General features: G+C 37.7%; 1 protein-coding gene across 1 annotated transcript in view; it reads right to left on the reverse strand.

Moving 5' to 3' along the window:
* Positions 1–19,964, reverse strand: part of LOC117409622 (dmX-like protein 1) — a 77,032-nt gene extending 57,068 nt beyond the window's left edge. Inside the window, exons 1-3 of the mRNA XM_059022583.1 lie at positions 19,537–19,964; positions 18,854–19,104; positions 5,520–5,645 (exon numbers count right to left, since the gene is read on the reverse strand). Coding sequence (XP_058878566.1) covers positions 5,520–5,645; positions 18,854–18,940 — 213 coding nt within the window. The 5' untranslated portion in view covers positions 18,941–19,104; positions 19,537–19,964. The remainder of the gene's footprint in view (positions 1–5,519; positions 5,646–18,853; positions 19,105–19,536) is intronic.
* Between the last annotated feature and the right edge of the window lie 2,545 nt (positions 19,965–22,509).

Here is a 22,509-nt window from a genome sequence, read left to right on the forward strand (position 1 = left end):
TACTTTTTTACAGGACATAGGGAAACTTCAAGCATGTCTTTTTACTCCTGTGTGAATCAACCAGGTCAGTGTTATGTTAGAATTGATATAGCATTTCCGGGGTATTCGCTTCAAAGCAATGCCATCCTTCGCAATAAACCATAATATAATATTAAATTGGGTACGACTTGTCATGAGATTCTACAGTTCAGTAAAATGCTACTATTGGGTATAACCAAATTGGGGACGGGCGAAAATACAAAACATAATTGCTTTTAATGGTACATTTGAAGATACTGTATGTATGGAAATACATATCACTCAAAGTACAAAATGGTTATTCCAGCCTTTGGAGAAGAAGGTACAACGAAATTAGTTATTTAAACCTGGTTCACTGCTTATAAATCATGCACAAAAGCACCTTCTCTGGCCACAACATCACATTTAATTTTGAATTTACCGACTTAAAACTAATCCATGTCTGGGAGGTTATTTGATGTCCTCTGTTTTTGCCCACCTCTGCGGACATCTCCATATAAATCACACTTAAGACAACAGACCAACAATAAGAAAAGGTTAAGCCAAGTAAAGAATGCGACAAGCGATTGTCAAAACTAATTTTGTTCACAAAAAATACATCATTTTTTGGTACTGTCTGTGTTTCCTTTGGGGTCCATTTTTCTTTCAATTTCTAATGTTTTTAGACCTATTGTATACAACTGTATGCTATTGTGTCAGAATCACGAAAAAGTAGATAGCAATGGCCTACATCCTCAAAGGTAGCCAACACGTAAAACAAAGTACTGTAGCTCTAGATTCTGATACTCTCAATAACCTGTGGTAATGAAAGTCCTAACTCGTAGGTCTCTAGATATATGTACAGCACTGTATGTATAGACAGGCCCTTCCTTATTCCCAGACCCTGATATTGTCAATGACTTGTGCAAAAGAAGAACCTTAACAAGTTTCATCACAATCGAATTGCTGAGATAAAGAACCAGTATGTGCAAAGAAGGGTAAATAGGATTTAAAGAATGCAACCTGAGACATTGTGTAAAGCACACACAATCCAAAATGAAATGAGTATCTCAGAAATGCACATACTGTATATGGTTCTTCATCTCAATGCTCAACTGTAGAGAACCTCTAGAGAATTAAATACATAATGTCTGGGCGGCTGTCTCCACTAGAAGTGGATAACAAAGGTTGTTAACTCCCTCACACTTTTATTTCTAAGAACTGACAATATGTATTTGATAGTTAGAAGCACAGATTCCAGCGAGGAAAGTAAAATGGAGAACAGCAGCCCATGAGAAACAGAATGTTCTGCAGTGTTCTCGTCATTTCAATTATTACACCTGTAAATCTGACCAAGGTTTAAAACAGAGACAGATTTAAAATACCAGGAGGAGGGGGGTGGGGGGCACAAAAAACAAAAATATTAAAAAAGCCTCCCCATCATGTTTATAGTGCCCTGTCTAAAATACGTGTTGATAGAGACACTTTACTAAGCTTCTGCTCAACTTAAAAGCAAATGATGCAATGCTTTTAATTGTTTGTATTTCAGGACATGTTTTTTGATCGTTCCACATTTCATTTTCCCTTGAGTTTTATAGGAGTCAGATGTTGGAAAATAGCCAGACGCAATGTGTGTATATTATTCACCTTGGTTTTGTTCAGTGTTTCCACTACATACAAATCAGGAGAGAAGTATCGTCTTCTAAAATAACTTTTTAAACATTGTACCAGCCCCAAGGGATCCTGATCATTGTCACGGTCTACCATTTGAACAGTGTCTGACAACCTGCATGGTCCCTCTAGTGTTCCATAATAATAAACTGTAACAAAAAAGTGTTATGGTCATGTCTGAAACTCAACAGTAATCTGCCACATGCAGAATGGAAAATACAGGCCCCTTAAATCAGACGGTCTGTATCATTCACATGGCCAGAGCTTAAAACAATGTCAATGAAAGGGTTATTTTGTGCTGGAAAACACCAAAAACTTTAAGACATAAATTCAAGTACAGTGTCTTAATAGAAAATAAACCTATGGATGCACACATGTCAATGTCATAGTAACCAACACATTTAGCATGAAGTTAGTATATATAACCCTGAAAATAGGAAATTACCAACTCAAATAGTTTCTGAGACAGAAGGCTTTGACACTGTGGCAGCTGCAAATTTGTAAAACTAGAAATTAGTTTTTGTGAACAAAAACAAAGCAATTCCCATTAGCATAACCTGTGGGGCATGTCATATCAGACAGAAAGGTTTGTAAACTTGAAGTAAAATGGAAATGTGGCACTGAAACAGTCAATATTCACTGGACACCACCTGGAATGTGTACTAACTAAAATACCCTATGCCTGTATCATGTACATGGCCAGAGTATCATTTATATGTAGCGTTTAAAGCAATACTGTAATCAAATAATACAGCTGTGTACTAGACATTAAGATAAAAATACTGTCTTCTGACTGATAATATGAAGTTGGCAGTGTAAAGTGTATAAGGGATATCAGCAGTACAGTACAGTGGGTGTTGCAGTGACAGGTTGACAAGCCCCCCTACCCCTCCTTACAGGGAAGCTTAATAACTTGCAATAAAGGGTTATTTTTTGCTATATATATACAGTGCCTTGCAAAAGTACTCAGACCCCTGACCAATTCTCTCATATTACTGAATTACAAATGGTACACTGAAATTTTGTTCTGTTTGATATTTTATTTTAAAACACTGAAACTCAAAATCAATTATTGTAAGGTGACACTGGTTTTATGTTGGGAAATATTTTTAAGAAAAATAAAAAACTGAAATATCTTGCTTGCATAAGTATTCAACCCCTGTGCTGTGGAAGCTCCCAGTTTACACCGATGAAAGACACTGCCCTAACGAGGACACAATTACCTTACCATTGGCCTCCAACCATTAAAGTTGCTGTCACATTTTCTGGATAAAAACCCCACTGTTGAAGGATCATTGGAAAATGAAGACCAAAGAGCATTCTACAGAAGTTAGAGATAAAGTAATACAAATGCATAGATTAGGGAAAGGGTACAAAATAATATCCAAGTGAGCACAGTTGGATCAATAATCAGGAAGTGGAAGCTGCATCACACCACCCAGGCACTGCTAAGAAAAGGCCGTCCCTCAAAACTCAGCGCTCAAACAAGAAGGAGACTTGTGAGAGAAGCCACAGAGAGGCCAACAATCACTTTGAAGGAGCTACAGAGTTCAGTGGCTGGGAGTGGAGTAATGGTGCACCAGTCAACCATATCAAGAGCTCTGCATAACACTGGCCTGTATGGGAGGGTGGCAAGAAAGAAGCCGTTACTCAGAAAGTACCATCTGAAAGCACGTCTGGAGTTTGCCAGAAAGCATGAGAGTGACCCAGCTGCGATGTGGAAAAAGGTTTTGTGGTCAGATGAGACCAAGATAGAGCTTTTTGGCCAAAACTCAAAGCGCTATGTGTGGCGCAAACCTAACACTGCCCATGCCTCAAGACACACCATCCCTACAGTAAAGTACGGTGGTGGCAGCATCATGCTGTGGGGATGCTTCTCATCAGCAGGGACTGGGCATCTTGTTAAAATTGAAGGAAGAATGGATGGAGCAAAATACAGGGAAATACTGCAAGAGAACCTGCTTCAGTCCGCTAAACAACTGAAGCTTGGGAGGAAATTCACCTTTCAGCAGGACAATGACCCCAAGCACAAGGCCAAAGCAACATTGGAGTGGCTCAAGAACAAAAAGGTGAATGTCCTACAGTGGCCCAGTCAAAGTCCTGATCTCAATCCCATTGAGAATCTGTGGCACTATTTGAAAATTGCGGTCCACAAGCGTCGTCCAACCAACCAGAACAACCTGGAGCAAATCTGCCAAGAAGAATGGGCCAAAATCACTCTGACACTGTGTGCAAAGCTGGTACATACTTACCCCAAAAGACTTAAAGCTGTTATTGCAGCGAAAGGTGGCTCTACCAAATATTAATGTGTGGGGGTTGAATAGTTATGCAAGCAAGATATTTTTTTTATTTTTCTTAAAAATATTTCCCAACATAAAACCAATGTCACCTTATAATAATTGATTTTGAGTTTCAGTGTTTTAAAATAAAATATCAAACAGAAGGAAATTTCAATGTACCATTTGTAATTCAGTAATATGAGAGAATTGGTCAGGGGTCTGAATACTTTTGCAAGGCACTGTATATATATACACACACACACATACACACAGTGCTCCTTCGCTATAAGGCTCTCTGTTATAACGCGCCTCTACAGTAAATACAGTACCGGTGTTGTTCAAACTATAAACAACTTCTCAGTCTAACTTACGTTTCTGCCCGTCCCTTTTGATACAGTATCTGAATTGAAGAAAAGCTGTGCTGGCACTTTATAACAGAGACATCTTATTCAGCATTTGTTTTATAACTAAATAAATATTAGGCCCATTACATGGTTATCTTTCCTGATGCATTTACTTTTTTTGCTGCAAGAGACTCTAGGAGACGAGGCGCTTCAGCCCCGCTCCGACAGCCGAACCAGGGGGAGCCCATTCCCTCTTCCCCTCTCCTGACCTGCTCTCCTTTTCGCACTTGGTTTGCTTGTCTGTCGCTTTGAACTGAACTCCCGACTGCCGTTTATCCAGGCTATTTATAGTTTAAAAACTGCTAATTAAAATGATCCATGAGTGGGAATGTTACCTTTTTTTTTTGTAAAAAATAGTGTTGATTACATGATGCTTATGCATGGTTAATTCATGGAAAGTTAAATGTTTGCTTCACTATATGTGCATTATAGAGAGGGAGTCATTTTATTTAGTATTTTAGTCAGATGTGTGTTTTTATGTGTTCCATGGCGCCCCCCAGTTATAACACTCCTACTGAGTGTCCCCCGAGACCCGCGTTACAGCGAGGGAGCACTGTATACACACACACACACACACATGCACGCACACACACACGCGCACACACACTATAGAAGAGTATGCAGTGTGCAGTTCATGACAGGCCACACTACTCAGTACCTAAAGCAGACAGGAAAGGTGGCACTAGTGGAAATGGAAATTGCTGTGCAATAACTTTTGCCTGTTAATAGAAACAAAACAAACTCAAACCATCTCAGCTTGAAGTGATGCAGTTCAGCTGAAGTTAATCAGATGCAATTACATTTTTTTTTCCTCATTTGATTCCTGATAACACAGGCTGTATTGCAATGGGCTCAATGCGAGAAAGATAGTCTCTATAGAGCAAAGACTATGCTACAGCAGTCATACAGAAATAAGAAATACTTTACATGTACCACATACTAGAACAAAACGGAAAGATACATAACCCATATACCGTAGACATTTAAAACATTCAAATGACCCCAGGCATCATGAGACTTGTATGTTCAATATTTAAAACCAGAGTATCATTTCTAAATGAAATATTCAAGCCTGCAAACAGACTGTTGACATTCACTGTGTCTACAGTAGAGATTCTGCAGGTCTCACCTGTAACATTTTCAAAAGCCAGCTCAATTTGCCCCTTACCTTGCCCTGCTGCATGGAACAGTCTACACAGCCGACTAGAATGTTTCCATGTTTAGCCCCAGGGATGATCTGTAGCCTTTCAAAGTTGCTACCTAAAATCACAATGTCACATCCTGATGCGTAAGCCTGGAAACAAAAATAAAAAAATAAAAAAACATTGAGATAATATTGTTTGACAAGAATCAACATTAAAATCAATTAAAACAGGAAGTTAATATGCCAGCAACATATTTTTAAAACAAGTACTTTTTAGAATACATAAACAGACATGAACAATGCATGCAAATAGAGTCTTAAGAGATTAGCAGTACAGTACAGCAGGTATTGCTGTGGCAGGCTGACAAACTCATACAAGCCCCTCTACCCCTCCTTACAGGGAAGCTTAATAACGTGCAACATGGGGTTATTTCTTGATATATTAACTGCTTTACAACCTGAGCATTGCCTGGTTGAATTAAACAATTACAAACATGGCTAGATCAAGGAACCTGCAAACTGTAGCTCTGCTAGTCTATTTGTAATGGATTAATGAAACAGAAGAATTCCTGTTCAAGGTGTAGGTCACATTCTAAAAACTGGTCATGATTTCATACGGTATTTGCAGTAAGAAAGACATTTCATGCTTTATTATTTTACCTCCTACTCCTCGCGCCTTTTAACTTCATATCAAACAAGCACACACATTACATTCTATTGTCATTTGCTGAAATAAAAAGGCAGCTGAAAGCTGAAAATAATTAATTATTCAAGCGATCTGTAAATATTTCATGCAATGACACTAGAGCCAGTTAATACATATTAAAAAAGCATGTGATTTTAATAGATAAATGCGCTTTACGATCTAAAGCCGGGTCCACACCTGAGCGATCAGTTGCGCAACCAAATTGCTCCCAAAATCGCATAACTCAGTTGCGAGCAATTGCTGTGTCCACATCTGCGCAATTAGTTGTGCAACAAGGTTCCTGCGTCTACAAGTTTCATTTTTTATGATAACTGTTTGGTTTTTTTTTTTACATTTTTATTTCATCTACAAGGTGAAGTAGTTTTTTTTTTGGTTTTGACAACTGAGTTGACACGTTCTTTAGGTCAGGTCATAATGTGTCCAGTAATTAGCGAGGAAGAGTTGGCTGTTATTTTTTAACCTGTTGTTACTTTAAATGCAATATTCCCTAAAGAAAAAACAAAGCCACGTGAAAGCTGGACGAAACGGTGTAATTTTACCACTGACATTTTTGTCAGCTTCAACAACATTACTGGGGAGTTGGTTCCAGAACCTCACAATTCTCTGTGTAAAAAAGTGCCTCCTATTTTCTGTTCTGAATGCCCCTTTATCTAATCTCCATTTGTGACCCCTGGTCCTTGTTTCTTTTTTCCGGTCGAAAAAGTCCCCTGGGTCGACATTGTCAATACCTTTTAGAATTTTGAATGCTTGAATCAGATCACCGCGTCAGAACCAATCAGAGTTCACGAATTGCCACGTGATCGCCTATGTCTACAGAAGTTGCTTGGAAAGTAGAGCCCGGCTCTACTTCAAGCAACTGGTTGCGCAACTGCTCGCAACTGATTGAAGGGATGTCCACATATAAGCAACTAAGTTGCGCAACTGATCGCTCAGGTGTGGACCCAGCTTAAAACAATTATAAATGTAACTATTCTTTGAGAACAAAATATCATTTTTTTTAATTATTTCTAAAGTGTACTATTAAGTATCTCCTAGTTTTCCTCAATAACATACTACCTAGTAAAATTTGATGCAGTCTACAGTAAAACAGGCCAGAACATAGGCCTACTCTACTGTACAGAACAGTCCTCTCAGAAGGCTATGTCATACCACTGTGAATACATTTAGCCATAGCAAATAATTATCACTAATGTTGCTTGTTTATGTCACTTCAATGAGGTACAATGAGGCACAATTGCCCACTAGAAAAGTAGAACTGTAGATATATTGGTTTAAATACTCCCTCATGCCACAAAAGCCAACCATTAAAAACAAATCACTTGTTGTCAGATCATGAATTCATGAACTATAAAAACAAAATGTGAGTATGGATTAACCTGCATCACTGTAGACCTCATACTTCTGTGACTGTTCTTGTTTATATTTTATTTTTTAGGTATGTGTAATCCTAAATAATGAGAAGATCTCTATATCTCCTTTAGGAAGTCTTTCATTTGCAAGTTAACCGATAATTGACTGCAAAAGAAGTCTGGCAAGGGTTTATTAAAGCCATTGATTTTTTAAAAATTATAATCTAGTATACACATAGCTACTGTATCGGAGAATTACTGGGGCACCTTATTTTACATTTCAGGGTTGCAAGAAGGCATAATCACCCAAGGTTACTGTGCGAGTCAGGAGTTGTGACATCAGGACTTCTGGCTCTTATTCCCTACTTTAATGACATCCTACTTCCGATTTTTTTTTCCATCTATTATTTTTAGAACCAACTGTTATTTGAGCTTTGAAATTTAGATATGGCACAGCCACCCTTGAATGCTAAGAATAAATCTGAGAAAGCTACTGTATATTCATTGCTGCAAAAACATCCCGCTGTTAACATCCCCTGATTTGACTAAGGGTGGGAATATCTAGGGCCCTATGAAATCCGCGTTGCAGAGAACACAGATGGAATTGCGGAACTCAGAGAATAAAAATGGAATTAGGCACCCGAGGACATTACCACAAAATCAGTTTAAACAAACAAAATATATATGTATATATTTTAAAAAATTACACTGAAATAGCACAGTGTTTGTATGACAAGAGGCTTCAAGAATCACACGTCATGGAAATGCATGAAAAACTATTTTTTCACCTCTCAGCCACCATACACGTGATTTTAACTGTAAAAAAGTGCTGCCTCTCGTGCCACTGCACTTGCTAGCTACCGTTATCACTTAGGGGAAAACGACTACCTGGAAGTTATTCTGAGCAGATAGCACTGTAATGACTACTGCAGAATGTAGTGTCTAATTGCTGCATTTTTTCTCCAGAGTTCTCAGGGAGATATTACCAAGTGCCTTTTTATTAAATTAGAACAAATCAATATTTAGGCTTTTATTTACATTGTTTGTCATTAATTATTAATGAAAACATTAAATCTATTTTGAAATGTTATAGTTCAGTTTGTGTTGAAAAGAAAAACTACTAAAAAAGCCTAATTCTTTTTTTTTTTAATTAACAATTTTCCTAGTTTGTTTCTATTACATTGTGCTAATGTGTACCCTTTTTGTCTGAAAGCACTTTGCTAAAAACCGTTTAGAAAGACGTTTTCATGCATTTCCAGCTTCATCATTGCTGTTAATGTATCAAACACTTGTGGTTATAAAAAAACAAACAAATTACAGATTTTTAAAACGGAAAAATCAGAAATCAGGAAAAAATAAATCAGAAAATTAAAAATAATAAAATGGATTTCATAGGACCCCAAATATCCTGCTTAAGACAACAGGACACAAGGCAAGGAAATGAAAGGAGGAAACAATCAAAACACGCAAATATACATCTCATTATTTAAAACTGGTACCAATGATTCAGCATTGTGTGTTCAACCTTCTAAGGAGTATATGAAGCAACTGAAAAAATTGTACATAGGAAAAAAAAATGCTTTAAAAAATGAACAATGCTTCACTAGTAATTAATCCCAGCGCTGGGTTGACAAACTCATGCTCCCTAGGATTCTTAATTATGTACAACCGTGGCTGAGGGTACTATATATTTGGAACAGTTAAGAATATTCCTTCATCTATGAGAGAACAAACCCCATTAAACCTTGGAAATAATGCCACACTTTGTATACCAAAACAAAGCAATAACACATGAAACCTGCAGAACAGTTGGGTATGGCAATATCATACTGTTACACTGTACCACTGTAGATTACTTACTATACATGTTGCATGCTGCATGACACCTGTCAAGCAAACAAATGATGCAAAATCTTCCAAAATGTTTTCCTATCATGGTTTCTAGTCTCATCCAGCAGATGATCACTTAAAGTACATCATTATTACGGGTTGCTGGCTTGATACGTGTAATAATCTTGAGCAGTTCACGGTCGATTTAGCAACAGCCTTATTGCTCAGACTTCTAGCATTTGGTAATTTTAGTACCAAAGTTGTTCTAAAATACCGGACTGGGTGTACAGTATGGGCTCAGCTAATATCCCATCATGGCTTTCTTCTTAAAGGCGTACAGCCTCTATTAGACTTGTAACGATAATGATAATAATCTAATTATCGATCGTTTGGGACCCCCACGATAACAAATTGATAATAACCTTTTTCGTTTTTGATTGCTGCCCGAGTCTAAATGCTGCTGGAGCGTAGCTCGATGTATGTGATCCAATGAAACATTGCAGGTTGTACAAAATAGTTTTCCATCATCACCATGTAGAAAGCACAATTATTGTACACGATCCGTTGTAGTAATTACTGTAGATTTTTTTTAATTCATTTTGGACACTCGCTTAAGAATACCAGTTAAGATCTCCTAGGACACTAAACCCGCCCCGGATGCCCATATCTACCAATCATTGAGGAGAGCCCAGAATGGTTATTGGCTGCTGTTAAGTGTCAATCAATAAATCCTGTCCAGTTTTCTTTTTGAAATTGAAATAAGCTTATAAATCACATCAGGAACCTGGACCGATACACATAACTTCATTTGATTTAAGTGCAGGGTAAAAGTACCCAAAATAGACAGATTTCACAGTCCGTGTCATGTTTATCACGGCTGTAAAATAGGTAGGGCTTGGTAATGTATGTAAACGAATCCACATAGGCGAAATGTTGCGACGTGGTAAATCAATTAATAATAAATCCACATACGAGTATGAAAGAGATATTCTACATGTTCAAGTATGGAGATGCAAAATCAAATGATCAACCGGAGAATGTGTCTCTGTGGAAAGTTCCGTTGCAGGAAAGGGGAGGCAACCTCTAATGTACTGTTTGGAAAAATGACGATGTAGTTGTATTCACTAAAGATAATGCAAATCTAAGTCATGTACAGTTTTGCTTAAAATATGACAGCAAAAAGTTAAATTAATCTCTGCAGCCATGGCACTGGCAGGGACTGCCGCATTCGCTAGAAGCTGGGCTATGTAATTCATAAACTGTAACCCCAAGAGCAAATTTAAAAAAAAAAAGAGATTTAATTATTTCCATGTGAATAGGCCATAGTGTTAACATATATATTTTTTTCTTTTCTTCATTTACCGTTATGTTTACCCTGGAAATTCATCAGATGTTACACTTTTAAAAAAAGCATTTTAACTCAATAATGATCGATAATCGTCTTTAGAGTTTGCACGATAATCAATGTCAACATCAGGGTTCGATTTACACTAGCCTCGATACATGAACCCCAATATCTCCGACAAGCACCTGGGTACATAATATTATGATATCACAACAAAGGGAATGCGCTTCATTTTTTTGGTGCATATGTACAGTATAGCTATTATGTACTATATGTGGCCTTACAGTATAACATGACAAAACACTGACAATGATGACTCCCAAAAATAATCTTAATAATTTGTAATAAAGTAGCTGGCGCAACTATATCATTAGGCTATTTTGAAAACCCTGTTAGAATCAGTCACTGAAATATTGATACATAGTTTGTCCTGTTGGAAAAGTCACAAAAGACTCTCCATATCCACTTTGAGCATTAGGAACTAAAATATTATACAAAATGCCCTAGATTCAAACAGTTTCAATCAAATCAATCCAAATGAATGAATCCATAAGGTTCCATGACGTTCAACAAGGTCAAAGCACTCCCATCAATACCAGATCAAGGGGTCACGCACTCTCATGAATGACTTTCATTACTGTCAACACTGATGAGAAGTCAAAGCTTACAGTATGTCCGCCAACACACAACAAAGAACCACCCATTCAAGGCATACCATTTCTGTCTCTTGTAAATAAATACCAAGGTTTCCAGTTCATGCCAGGTTGTTCTGGTACAGGCCTGACAACAACACTTTCAAGTAAAAATGTTATCGTATTTACAATAGGTTAGTAGCAGAATTCATGGCTGGTTGGATTAAACAGATTAACAATTATTCTCGCTATGTTCATTCTAGCAGAGTATTGTCACCTCCTCCCCTCCCTTCCCTTGAAAAAAACTGTGCCCATCTTTAGTGAACAAAGTAATTTAATTGCCAAATTACAGTCCAGAAACTACACTTACAAAAGCTGGAAGGGAAAGGAATGCACCACACTGTTGTGGTTCCAGCCTAAAGCACAGACTGGACCAACCAGTTTTTTTTTGTCTGTTTGTATTGTTTTATACATAAACCATTCCATTTGATAGCCGTCACCATTGCAAGGATACCATGAGAATAAGGAATTTATGTGCATTGGGTAAAATGGGCAACAAACGTTCCATAACAAGCACGAGTAACTGAACACTCTGTACAAGAACAGATACGATAAAAAAGGTTCATCCATATAAAAATATCAGCTATATATCAGCTTTGCCTTGTGCCTCACAGCACACCTGAGGCGCAGCGATATCCCACAACGACACACACCGTGTCATGCTATATTGCTTAAATGCACCCAGTTGTACAAATACACAATCTATGTATTGCAGAAGTGAAGATATACTTATTTAAAGAATGCCAGTGAGATGTGGAGTGTGCACTTTATTTGAAAGTTAAAATCACATGGGTTGAATAAGCTTTGTAGAGGGAGGTTCCAAAAAGGGTTACCAGTGAATACTGCATGTCAACTCTCTGGGTACAATGTAGTGATGATTCAAAACAAGTTTAAACTGACTTGAAAGGCAAAACAGCAATATATTACTTATTATTGCAACATGCTGAAGCCGACTGCAAGTGCGGTCGTATACATCAAAGTCAGACACAGGGTATCTATGTATTGAATACTCAGTACATAACAGCATTTTAAGAAAAATAGAAAACTGTACCTGGGACTCAAGCCCAGAACCCTTAACACCATGATACCATGTTGTGCTCTTTATGGCCTGCCAGCTGGCATTCATTTCCCACAGTTTTCTGAAAAATAAGAGTTTTTCAAAAAAAGAAGTGTGAAATAAAATATAAGAAATGTGGTCACTAATAAAAAGCAGATGCTTCCTGTAGACGGTATTAAGCATCAATATAGAACATTTCCATAGCATGCTGTGCTGCAGTAACATCAACAACGCCAATGCCATCGTTGACTTTGTTAGAACAATGTAACGGTGAAACTGTTATTTCTGTCATCTAGAATGGAACAAAGAATCATAGAATACAGCTTTGTACCAAACATGAAGCCAATCTCTCAAAGCAATAGGTCTTGATCATCCAAAAAAGACAATATGGCAACCACATCAGGTTAAAAATTGAAGAGAACATATTTTGCACAAGAAGTTACCAGAAAATTGAAAATATGAAGTTGGCATCCCAATTGTTTTATGAAATATAAGCAGTTGAAGATGTTGCCAGTGGCAATTTACAAAAACTGTACCCTTCCTTCCAGGGATGCTCAATTAGGAATATTGTAATACAGGACATTAAAACAATAAATTTTAAACAGTAAAAAAAGTGTTGGTAATAATTATGCATAATATATTGTTTTAATGTGGGCAGCAGTGTGGAGTAGTGGTTAGGGCTCTGGACTCTTAACCGGACTCTATTTTGTGAGGGAACAAATAAACAGCCCTGAAACAAATTGTTGTTTTGTATATTTAACAATTACTCTTCAATCATTTGGGAATTTCCAAACTGCAATTTTGTGCCAAGTAAAAAAGCACTATACTGATGCACAATGAAAACACAACAGTCTACGTTTTACATCACTAGCTCATTGGGCACATACATAATGTTATTTACATTTTAAATAGTGAGCAGATAGTTTTCTTGATTATTTTAATAGTATTGTTCCTTGGGATAACAAAATACTGAGCTCAAGTCATGTGATTTCATAAAAACGCCAGGTGATCAGTGTTTGGTATTTGAGTTGAGTTAAAATTGCCAAAATGAGTTGATTAAGCATCTGTATAAATAGCCATTCGAAAAGACAATGTTGAAGTCTTGCCGTGGCCAGCTTTTTCTCCTAACCTGAGTCCAATAGAACATCTGTGGGACCAAATCTCCAGTGCCATCCACAGCAGACAACCGCAATCAGCCAACTTTCGCCAGCTGGCTGCAGCTGCACAGGAAGAATGGCGGAACATCCCACAGCAGTCTATCCAGAGGCTGATCAGGTCTATGCGTCAACACTGCCAGGATTGTGTTAATACTCAGGGAGGTCATACCCAATACTAACTTTGTAATGTTTTCATTTTGACAGTGTGTCACATTTCATACTGAAAATGTATCATGATTCTTTGATCTGTATTTTTGTTCTCATTTTCTGTGGTTTTGTTTGATTAAATCCATTAGACCAGAGTGTTGCATTTCTTTTGTGCATCAGTATATTTTCAGAGGACAGAAACAAGTGAGTCACTACATTATTTTTTAGTAAAAAGGGTCCTGTAGTCAAGGTAACTCAAGACTGTGGATTATATTGAGCTAATCTTTTCTGAATACAACAGCTAATCGTAAAGCAGACACTGAATCAACAGGGAAGTGGACCATGCAACAGAAAGATCGGATATAAAATAATTTTAAGGCACTACAGACCCTGTATTTCTGAATAGCTGTTTGTATTTACTGTTTTTTGAATGTTATAGCTGAAACCAAATGAATTATGAAGTAGTCCAATAACTCCACCACATATCCCATGAGCACATTTTAACACCAGATTTACATTAGTTCTTCTACACCTCTGACTTTGCATACAGGACATGCCCTGCTCTATACAGGCTGGATGTTAAGTTCAAGGCAGCAACAATTGCTCAATAGAAAAGCAACTTCCTACACTGTCTCTGTCATTGTGGAAAATCAATGCAGCATTAATTTGTACAAAGTGATTAACCCCATTTGAATTTCCATGTAATTATGACCAATACAATAACTTTTTAAAACATATTTCAAAACATCACCTGTTACTGTACATGTACTAAAAGCCAAATGACATTAACTGGCCAGAGTACTTTCAAGTCCTTTGACCAGTCCAAGCATATGCTGGTGTGAAAAGTACAGACTTACACCATTAAGCAATGAGACTTACAAGGTAACAGTAGACCCTGGAGAATGCAGCAAATCTACTGTACAAGAACCGGATGCATGGGTAACATCTTCCCTGGAATGCAGGCCATTGCCGAAATATACTTGTGCAAGTGTCAATCTGTTTTCATGTATGAAATAGTTTACTCTAAAGAATGGAGTTCCACTTTCTAAGAATACATTTGAGAGAGAGAGAGAGATTAATGTGGTAGCTCTGGATGCCAAACGCCTGAATCAGAATGTGATGTTATGAACTATAAAAAAAATGTGTGGTTATTCTTATTGATTATTACACCTGTCACTGAATTATCCAAAACCTGATTATCTGAAACTAAAAAAGTACCATTATATTTCTTTTCCTCTACAGTAGGTACAATCTCTAAAGAGACACTGTATTGTTCATTTAATGAGGGACCGTTTAAGTTTCAGTGACATTATGTTATCTGTATAACTGCATTATCAATATGTGATTGTAATTAACCTATTTTATTATAACTGTCTTCTTGTGTATTCTTTTTTTCTGTGATTTTCGTAGAAATGCTAAATGTTTTTTGCAAATAACCAAAAATCTCTGTTAGCTGGGCTTTTATTTTTTATTTATATCAAAAAGTGAATTGACCTATTCTTACAGGTTTTGTCCCAATGTACACTTCTGTTTTGATGTTAAGGCATCCGGAGAACTGTTCATATCCAATAACAGCACAGATATAAACAGTACACTGTACCTTTGTTGCTGGGGTTTATTATCTTTGATTATATGACTCCTTTAATATACACTGCTGCAAAAACATGAATTGTTGCAACTACATACAACGTATTTATAAAGCACGTTTTGGGGAACAAAAGTTGTGTTTGTTATTATTACTACTACTGGTCTAGGGGGAAAAGAATACAGAGTAGTACACTTGTCTAACAATTTCAGATCATTGGATTATATTTACTCATGCCGAGAAATTTGATCTTAAGTACACTTTTCTTTTGAACTTGCAATTCAGGACGATAACTTTGGATCTTTAGCTGTGGGGATTAATTAATCTGCTTTGCAGAAAAGTCAATGAAAAAAAAAACATGTCTATACAGCATGGATAAAATGAATCCACTACATTCAGGTCGAGTTATTTACATCTAACAACTGTCAGACATTGTGCTTTGACAGTTCCAAGATCATCTGCTGCAAGAACGTTGTGCAAACACTGCATTGTGTTCAGATGCTGAACCTCAGTTGCAGGCACAATTGCAGCACTTCTAAAGACATGTCCACAAAACTTCAAACTCAAAGGATTCTTCAGATTGTCACCTTAGAAAACGCTAAAGATTACACCAGATCTTGTGTACAAGTGAATTAAGCTTTGAATTAAGCTTTCCTTATAACTGTCCCACTATACATTGTGATACAAATCTTTTGGTTCTTTGTCGTTGTCGTCGTCATCCCCCCCCCCCCCCCCCCCCAAAAAAAAAAAAATTAATTAAATACACAAAAAAAGAAAACCAATTCTAATAGTGCTAGAGCTAATAAGATATTTGAAATTGCTTTAAAAAGCAGCAGTTATACCATAAATTGCTGGAAAATGCATGTTATTAAATAACTGCAAAACATCCTGGATTAAAATGTTCTCCATTGACACTCTACCAGGAGAGCCTGGCACAAAAGAGAATACTGCCTTTAGTGATATTTTACTAGTGAAGTTATAGGCCTGAAAGCATCATTTATACACCTGTTTTTTATTTTTTAAATCTATTTCCTCTTACTAGAAGTATTAACATTCCTTCCTTCTTTATTTGATACTGTCATAAGAATACGGTTGGAAAATTATGAAATGAATCACTATTGGCTAGAAATTATCATGATAATCACAATTATCTTACATAATGTTTGAACGCCTACTAAATTGACGTACTCTTTTCTGTCTGCTTTTCTCTTTTTGTGCTTTTAAAATAAAGCCAAAGCCATTCTCTCCCACAATAGAAGGGGGAGGGGCCTGAATTAAAAGTAATTTGCTCAATTAAACCTTTATATACATAAATACATTAATTGAATACATATTGATGCTCAGTTTAGCTAACAATATTTTGCCAATCTTGAAGATCATAAAACAAAGGAAATAAGGAAAAGGGAGACCAATAATAATACCGGCAGTCCTGTTTTCTTTCCCCCTTTTTAGATTTGAAAACGTGGTTAGCGCTCCTTAAACTGATAAAACATTAAATATGCAGTAATGCATTGACCTTCTGCAGACTTCTCCTGGGTTTAGCCTAAATATATGCATACTGAGTGTATAGTGCTAATTACAAGTAGCCTATTGGTACTGTTAGGGTAAAAGTTCTTCCCTAGAGTGTGGGGGAGTAACAAACAAAAATGAAAAGAATTAAAAAGCCTTGTGGTTCAACATGGAGGCGAAACTGCAAATGTTAGAAACAAACTTTGATTTGATTCAGTATACAAAACAACTGCAGTACCTCATCATAGTTGATGGCAAACCAAAAAAAAAACTTCTGTAGTTGTGATAGCAGTGGTGGAATGCTGCAAGCTAGCAAGCTATTTTTACAGTAGTTTACAACAAAATTGTATTTTTTTAAAAATATAATAGTACCCTCTAAAGGCTTAAAATCTCACATGGCCTTTTTTATAGAGGGTACTATAAGAAAACATTTCTGTCACTACCTTAAATTAATCCAGTTTTTATAAATGTAAGGAAATGGGTTACCAAGACACATCGGCACTGACTAGACAAAGTTACTAGAGCCCCTTTCACACTGGCATACCCTACCCGGGTCGGAACTTACCCGGGTCAGTACCCTGGGTCATACGGGTCGGCTACGCAATTTCACACTGCTTTTGATAAAGCAGGGTTGACCTGGGTGACAGACACACGTAAACAATACACATATCAATGCCCCAGAAGCATCTTGTTACAGACGCTTCCATCCAAGTTTATCTGGATTGAACCATCAGCCCAATTGTTGATCAGAACAAACGTTTCTTCATCCCTGCTGCAATCTGGCTCATGGTGTGCCTCAAGTAACAAAAATATGGCTAAACACAATAAACAGAAACGTTCCTAGCAGAAGTGAAACCTTCCCGCAGGCCGTTCGTCTGCTTACGAACAGCCGTCATGTATTGTGATCCAGGTAGCCAGAACCCGGGTTGGGACCCGGATAGGCGTGCCAGTGTGAAAGGGGCTTAGGAAATGGCCTCCTCTCATTCAAAACTTGTATTATATTCTTATACAACATTGCTTACCATGCAGAAGTGCATTACCAGTTATGATTATATAATTATTCCACATTTCATGTATCATGTATTGGATATATAAAACAACATTTTCACTAGCTCCAAATTATTTAGCTCAACAAAATCCCCTGATTTCACTACTACTGTATATTATGTACAAATGATACCATCATGGTAAACAAAGACATTTAAATGTTTAAAATATGGAACACAGCTTGAAGTAAAAAATCTGATCTAAAATATTAAATATTGTTACATTCTCCGTGATTATCAATACCGAGCTAGGCAAAAAATAAAGTTGATGAGGCATAAAAATAAATTAAATCACAGAAGCATTGTAATTAATATGCAATTCATATTTGATATATATATATATATATATATATATATATATATATATATATATATATATATACACACACACATTAACAAAACACTGCAATTTTGTCGTGTTTTTTTCTTCAGTAACCTTCTTGTCTTTCTGTTTAGCAGTTTATAGAGTCCTACTACACTGTAAATTCAAAATATAGCCTGGACGAAAATACTGCACAGTGTCTGAGATGTGCTGTGTAAATACGAGTTATAACAGTACAACAGGAGTCTCTCTGATGCTGCTCCTTAGTCATGCAGTGATTTCTTGGTGTTACACAGTATTGTACATGTTTATTTTTCGTTCCTGGTCTGACATTGAAATATTGTTCCCAATCACATATTCAAATGAATGGTATAAAGCAAGCTGCTAGAACCTGACTATATGTGCTTATTAAGTATTATTTTAAACGTTGACAAATAAAGTCTTATATTGTGAGTTGCAGAAAAACATCGCCACTTCAAGCAGTAGTATTCAATACAAATAATTGCACTGTCTTATACTACTTACTGGTAAAACTAAGCCCGCATTTTCATGTTCACGGTTTATTGGTTTGATTATCAAGCATGTTATTATATCAAAGAATGTGTAAGCTTACCGTGAAAGGCTGGTCATTAATGTTTCCCACTGCAAAACAGTTATCTCCTGGATTGACAGCTCCTGTAAGTACTTGGTGTAGATTCATTGTATTAAATGTCCCTTTATTTCTTCAGTGTGAAGGAAGATTAAAATTCAGGAGCTGTGGGATGATGAGATAGCACGGACAACCTTCATTCATGTAGCACTGCAACAACCAGGAACGGAGGGGGCGAGGGGAAGACTTCTTTTTTATGCTTCACAGTTCACTCACTAGATCAAAACCAAAACAAGCACGTAATGGACAACTGAATACAGTGAAAACAGTTCTGTCAGACTGTCGCCGTCTTAAAGTTACAGCATCGTCAATCTTTGTATCGATATAGTTAATCACAAAACCGGTACTGCTCAGCCCAAAAGTCATGTAAACCGTCTATATTATAGTTTATGCATACTGCCTTATTCCAAGCTTTGACACCGACAAAACAGTGACACATCAGCATGACGTAGGTATGTTCCCCCTTTAGATTATTATTATTACTTCTTAACTGCTTAAACAAGCCAACTTTGAACTCCCTTTAGGTGAGAAATACACACATAAACAGGTTTAATAAGTGATCCAATCAACATGACTCAGGCTCAAACGATCAGGTCGGAAAGGTCACACGTCACAAGACAGGTTACCTAGTGGAATTAATAACTAACCTTCACAAACACTTCTTACAGTATCTGTTTCTTCTGATTCCGTTTATGTTGCCATCTCACAGTAAGGATGTCAGTCACAGCCTTGCCTGGCTGTATTTCCTCCAGAGTTACAAATGTATCTATCGTACGGTACCAGTAAACTCTTCTATCAAACGCAGGTGACACCGATAAAGTGCAATTCACAACAAAAGAGAAATGTGTGCAGTCTTCACAAGAATAACAGTTACGTCATCCTTGTATTCCTGTTGGGAGTTCTATCTTCAAGTTTTAAAATTTCCTCCACAACGTTGGAAAACTGGCACATTAGCGTTATGTCATTCCCCAGATCTCTCCTGCAGTTTCGCCATATCTCCTCGTCACCAAAACACTCAACTCTGGTATCGCGAGAACTTCAAACCAGCGCCCTCTCAGTTCTGTATTGCACGTATCACACCCACATTCTACTGTATAAACCTGTATAGACAACCCAGTCACTCGCCCTATAGGCACGCTAACATATACAAATGTATTCAGTATATTGAACTTGCACATACATTTGTCAATATATAATAATAATAATAATAATAATAATAATATCTTTATTTTTATATAGCGCCTTTCATAGTGGACCACCATCACAAAGCCCTTTACAGAGGTAGGCTGTGAACTATATATATATATATATATATATATATATATATATATATATATATATATATATATATATATATCAACACTAAATATATATTTTTTCTTATATATTTTGACTTCTTATCCCACAATATGTAGTCATGTTTAAATGATCGATAGGCATTGAGTGAAAAAAAAGCATTATTGCCTCAGCTATTAGGTTATATAACCTTATTACAGTATCTCAAGATTCCCTGGTGATCAAGGAAAATGCAGACAGACGCATACAGTTCAAGGGAGACATGCCAATCACAATTCTCAGTCCAGGACAAATCACACATATCTTGAACCTTTGCCAACAGTTGCCAACTCCTGTCTAGACACAGGTGAGTGTAATAACAACACTAATACTACTACGACTATTACTACTATTATTATTATTATTATTATTATTATTATTAATAATAATAATAATAATAATAATAATAATAATAATAATAATAATAATAACTAGAACTGCCAGGCAGTTTTACGGCTTTCAAGCTCAGTACCATTTGGAAATTTTGGCAAGCTGTAGCATTGGAGCACAAGTGTCAGCAACAGATCAGTTTCATGGAGCAGTTTCAATTTAAAAAACTGCATTAGTTCATTATCTCACGATGCTTTATAACTTTAAACACCATAGTAACCATGACCTTAACTACACACTGTAAGTTACAAGCTTTACATTTAACCTTAAGGAGAGGTCATGATCAAGGTAATTTTTGAATAGAGCATATATGGGTTCCTAAATGTGTTGTATAGTAACCATAACCCTATGTGCACTTTATAAGGAGTTATAAGCTAGTTTTACATTTGACCTTAGAGAGGTCAAAGTTCACAGGCAAGGTGATTTTTTGGATAGAGCATATATGGGTTCCTAATTTGCAGTCAATTACTGAACAATCATGTTATTCATTAAGTTTTACATACTTGTTCATCTTAACTAGGTTTCTTTTTAATTATTCTCAGCTACTGTTCCAAAAGTGGAAGCAAGCAAGAGAAGCACCATAGTCTCCAGTGACCAAAGGAGAACTGCACCAGTCTCCAGTGACCGAGGGAGAGCCGCACCAGTCTCCAGTGACCGAGGGAGAGCCGCACCAGTCTCCAGTGACCAAGGGTGAACCGCACCAGTCTCCAGTGACCGAGGGAGAGCCGCACCAGTCTCCGGTGACTGAGGGACAGCTGTACCAGTCTCCAGTGACTGAGGGAGAGCCGCACCAGTCTCCAGTGACCGAGGGAGAGCTGCAGCAGTCTCCAGTGACTGAGGGAGAACCGCACCAGTCTCCAGTGACCGAGGGAGAGCCGCACCAGTCTCCAGTGACTGAGGGAGAGCCGCAGTCTCCAGTGACCGAGGGAGAGCCGCAGCAGTCTCCAGAGACCGAGGAAGACTACTTGCCGCTCCCGCCTCCACCACTAGAGGAGGTGGAGCCGCTGCCGTCTCCTGAGCCTGGGGCTGCAAACAAGGGGGAGGACGGGAGATGTCCACCTCCGCCAAAGCCCCAACCACCAGCCCCACAAACCAGCCCGGCACCGGTCCCCTCTCGGAATGCCTGGACCTCCCTCCACTTGACCTTGCTCCCAGGTCGCAGCACTGCCAGGCACAGTTGCTTGCCTGGTCCCTTACTCCACTCCCCCTGAAGCTGCAGACGTCACGTCACTCCTCCTTCCTCCCACTGTGTTCCCCCTGAGGCTCCAGACATCGCTGCGCCAGTCCACAGCCGCACACCTCTGCCTGTCATTCCTTGCTCCCCGTCACTGGCCTGCTCTGCGGTCACCCTGGTCAAACTGTCTGGGTCCCTCCTTGCCGGTTCGCGGTCCCTTGTCGGAAGCGCCAGAGGGACCAGCCCATCTTCAAGCTCGCCTGCAGGAAAGGCAGAAGAATTTTTGGACTTGAGGGTGAGTGGTTATGTTTTAGGCGGGGAGGTGGCCTTGGTATGGCCAGTGTCTTGAAAAGACAAGGGGAGGATGTGTAGCAGGGCCCTGTCAGTATAAAAATGTTTGTTTTGTAGCAGGGACAGGGTGAAAAGCCTCCCTGCCAAGCTAATTGTTTTTGGTTAATTTCATTGTTTAAATTGCTTAATTGTATTATTATTTGTTAATTGTTTTATTGTTTTGGCAGTTGGCTCGTTATTGTAAATTAGTGTGTAGCTTAAACCTATGTTTAGTTTATATACTTTTGTGTAAAAGTGTTTATATGTTTTGTATGTCAGGTAAACAGCTTAGCTGTCCTGCAAGTTAATCAGGGACCCGTTTATGTTTAGTAAGTGCTTGTAAGAGCTAGGTTTTTGTTTGTTTATTTTTGTTTTATATAATAAAAGCGCT

Source organism: Acipenser ruthenus, chromosome 1, assembly GCF_902713425.1.
Source record: "Acipenser ruthenus chromosome 1, fAciRut3.2 maternal haplotype, whole genome shotgun sequence".
Taxonomy (NCBI): Eukaryota; Metazoa; Chordata; class Actinopteri; order Acipenseriformes; family Acipenseridae; genus Acipenser; species Acipenser ruthenus.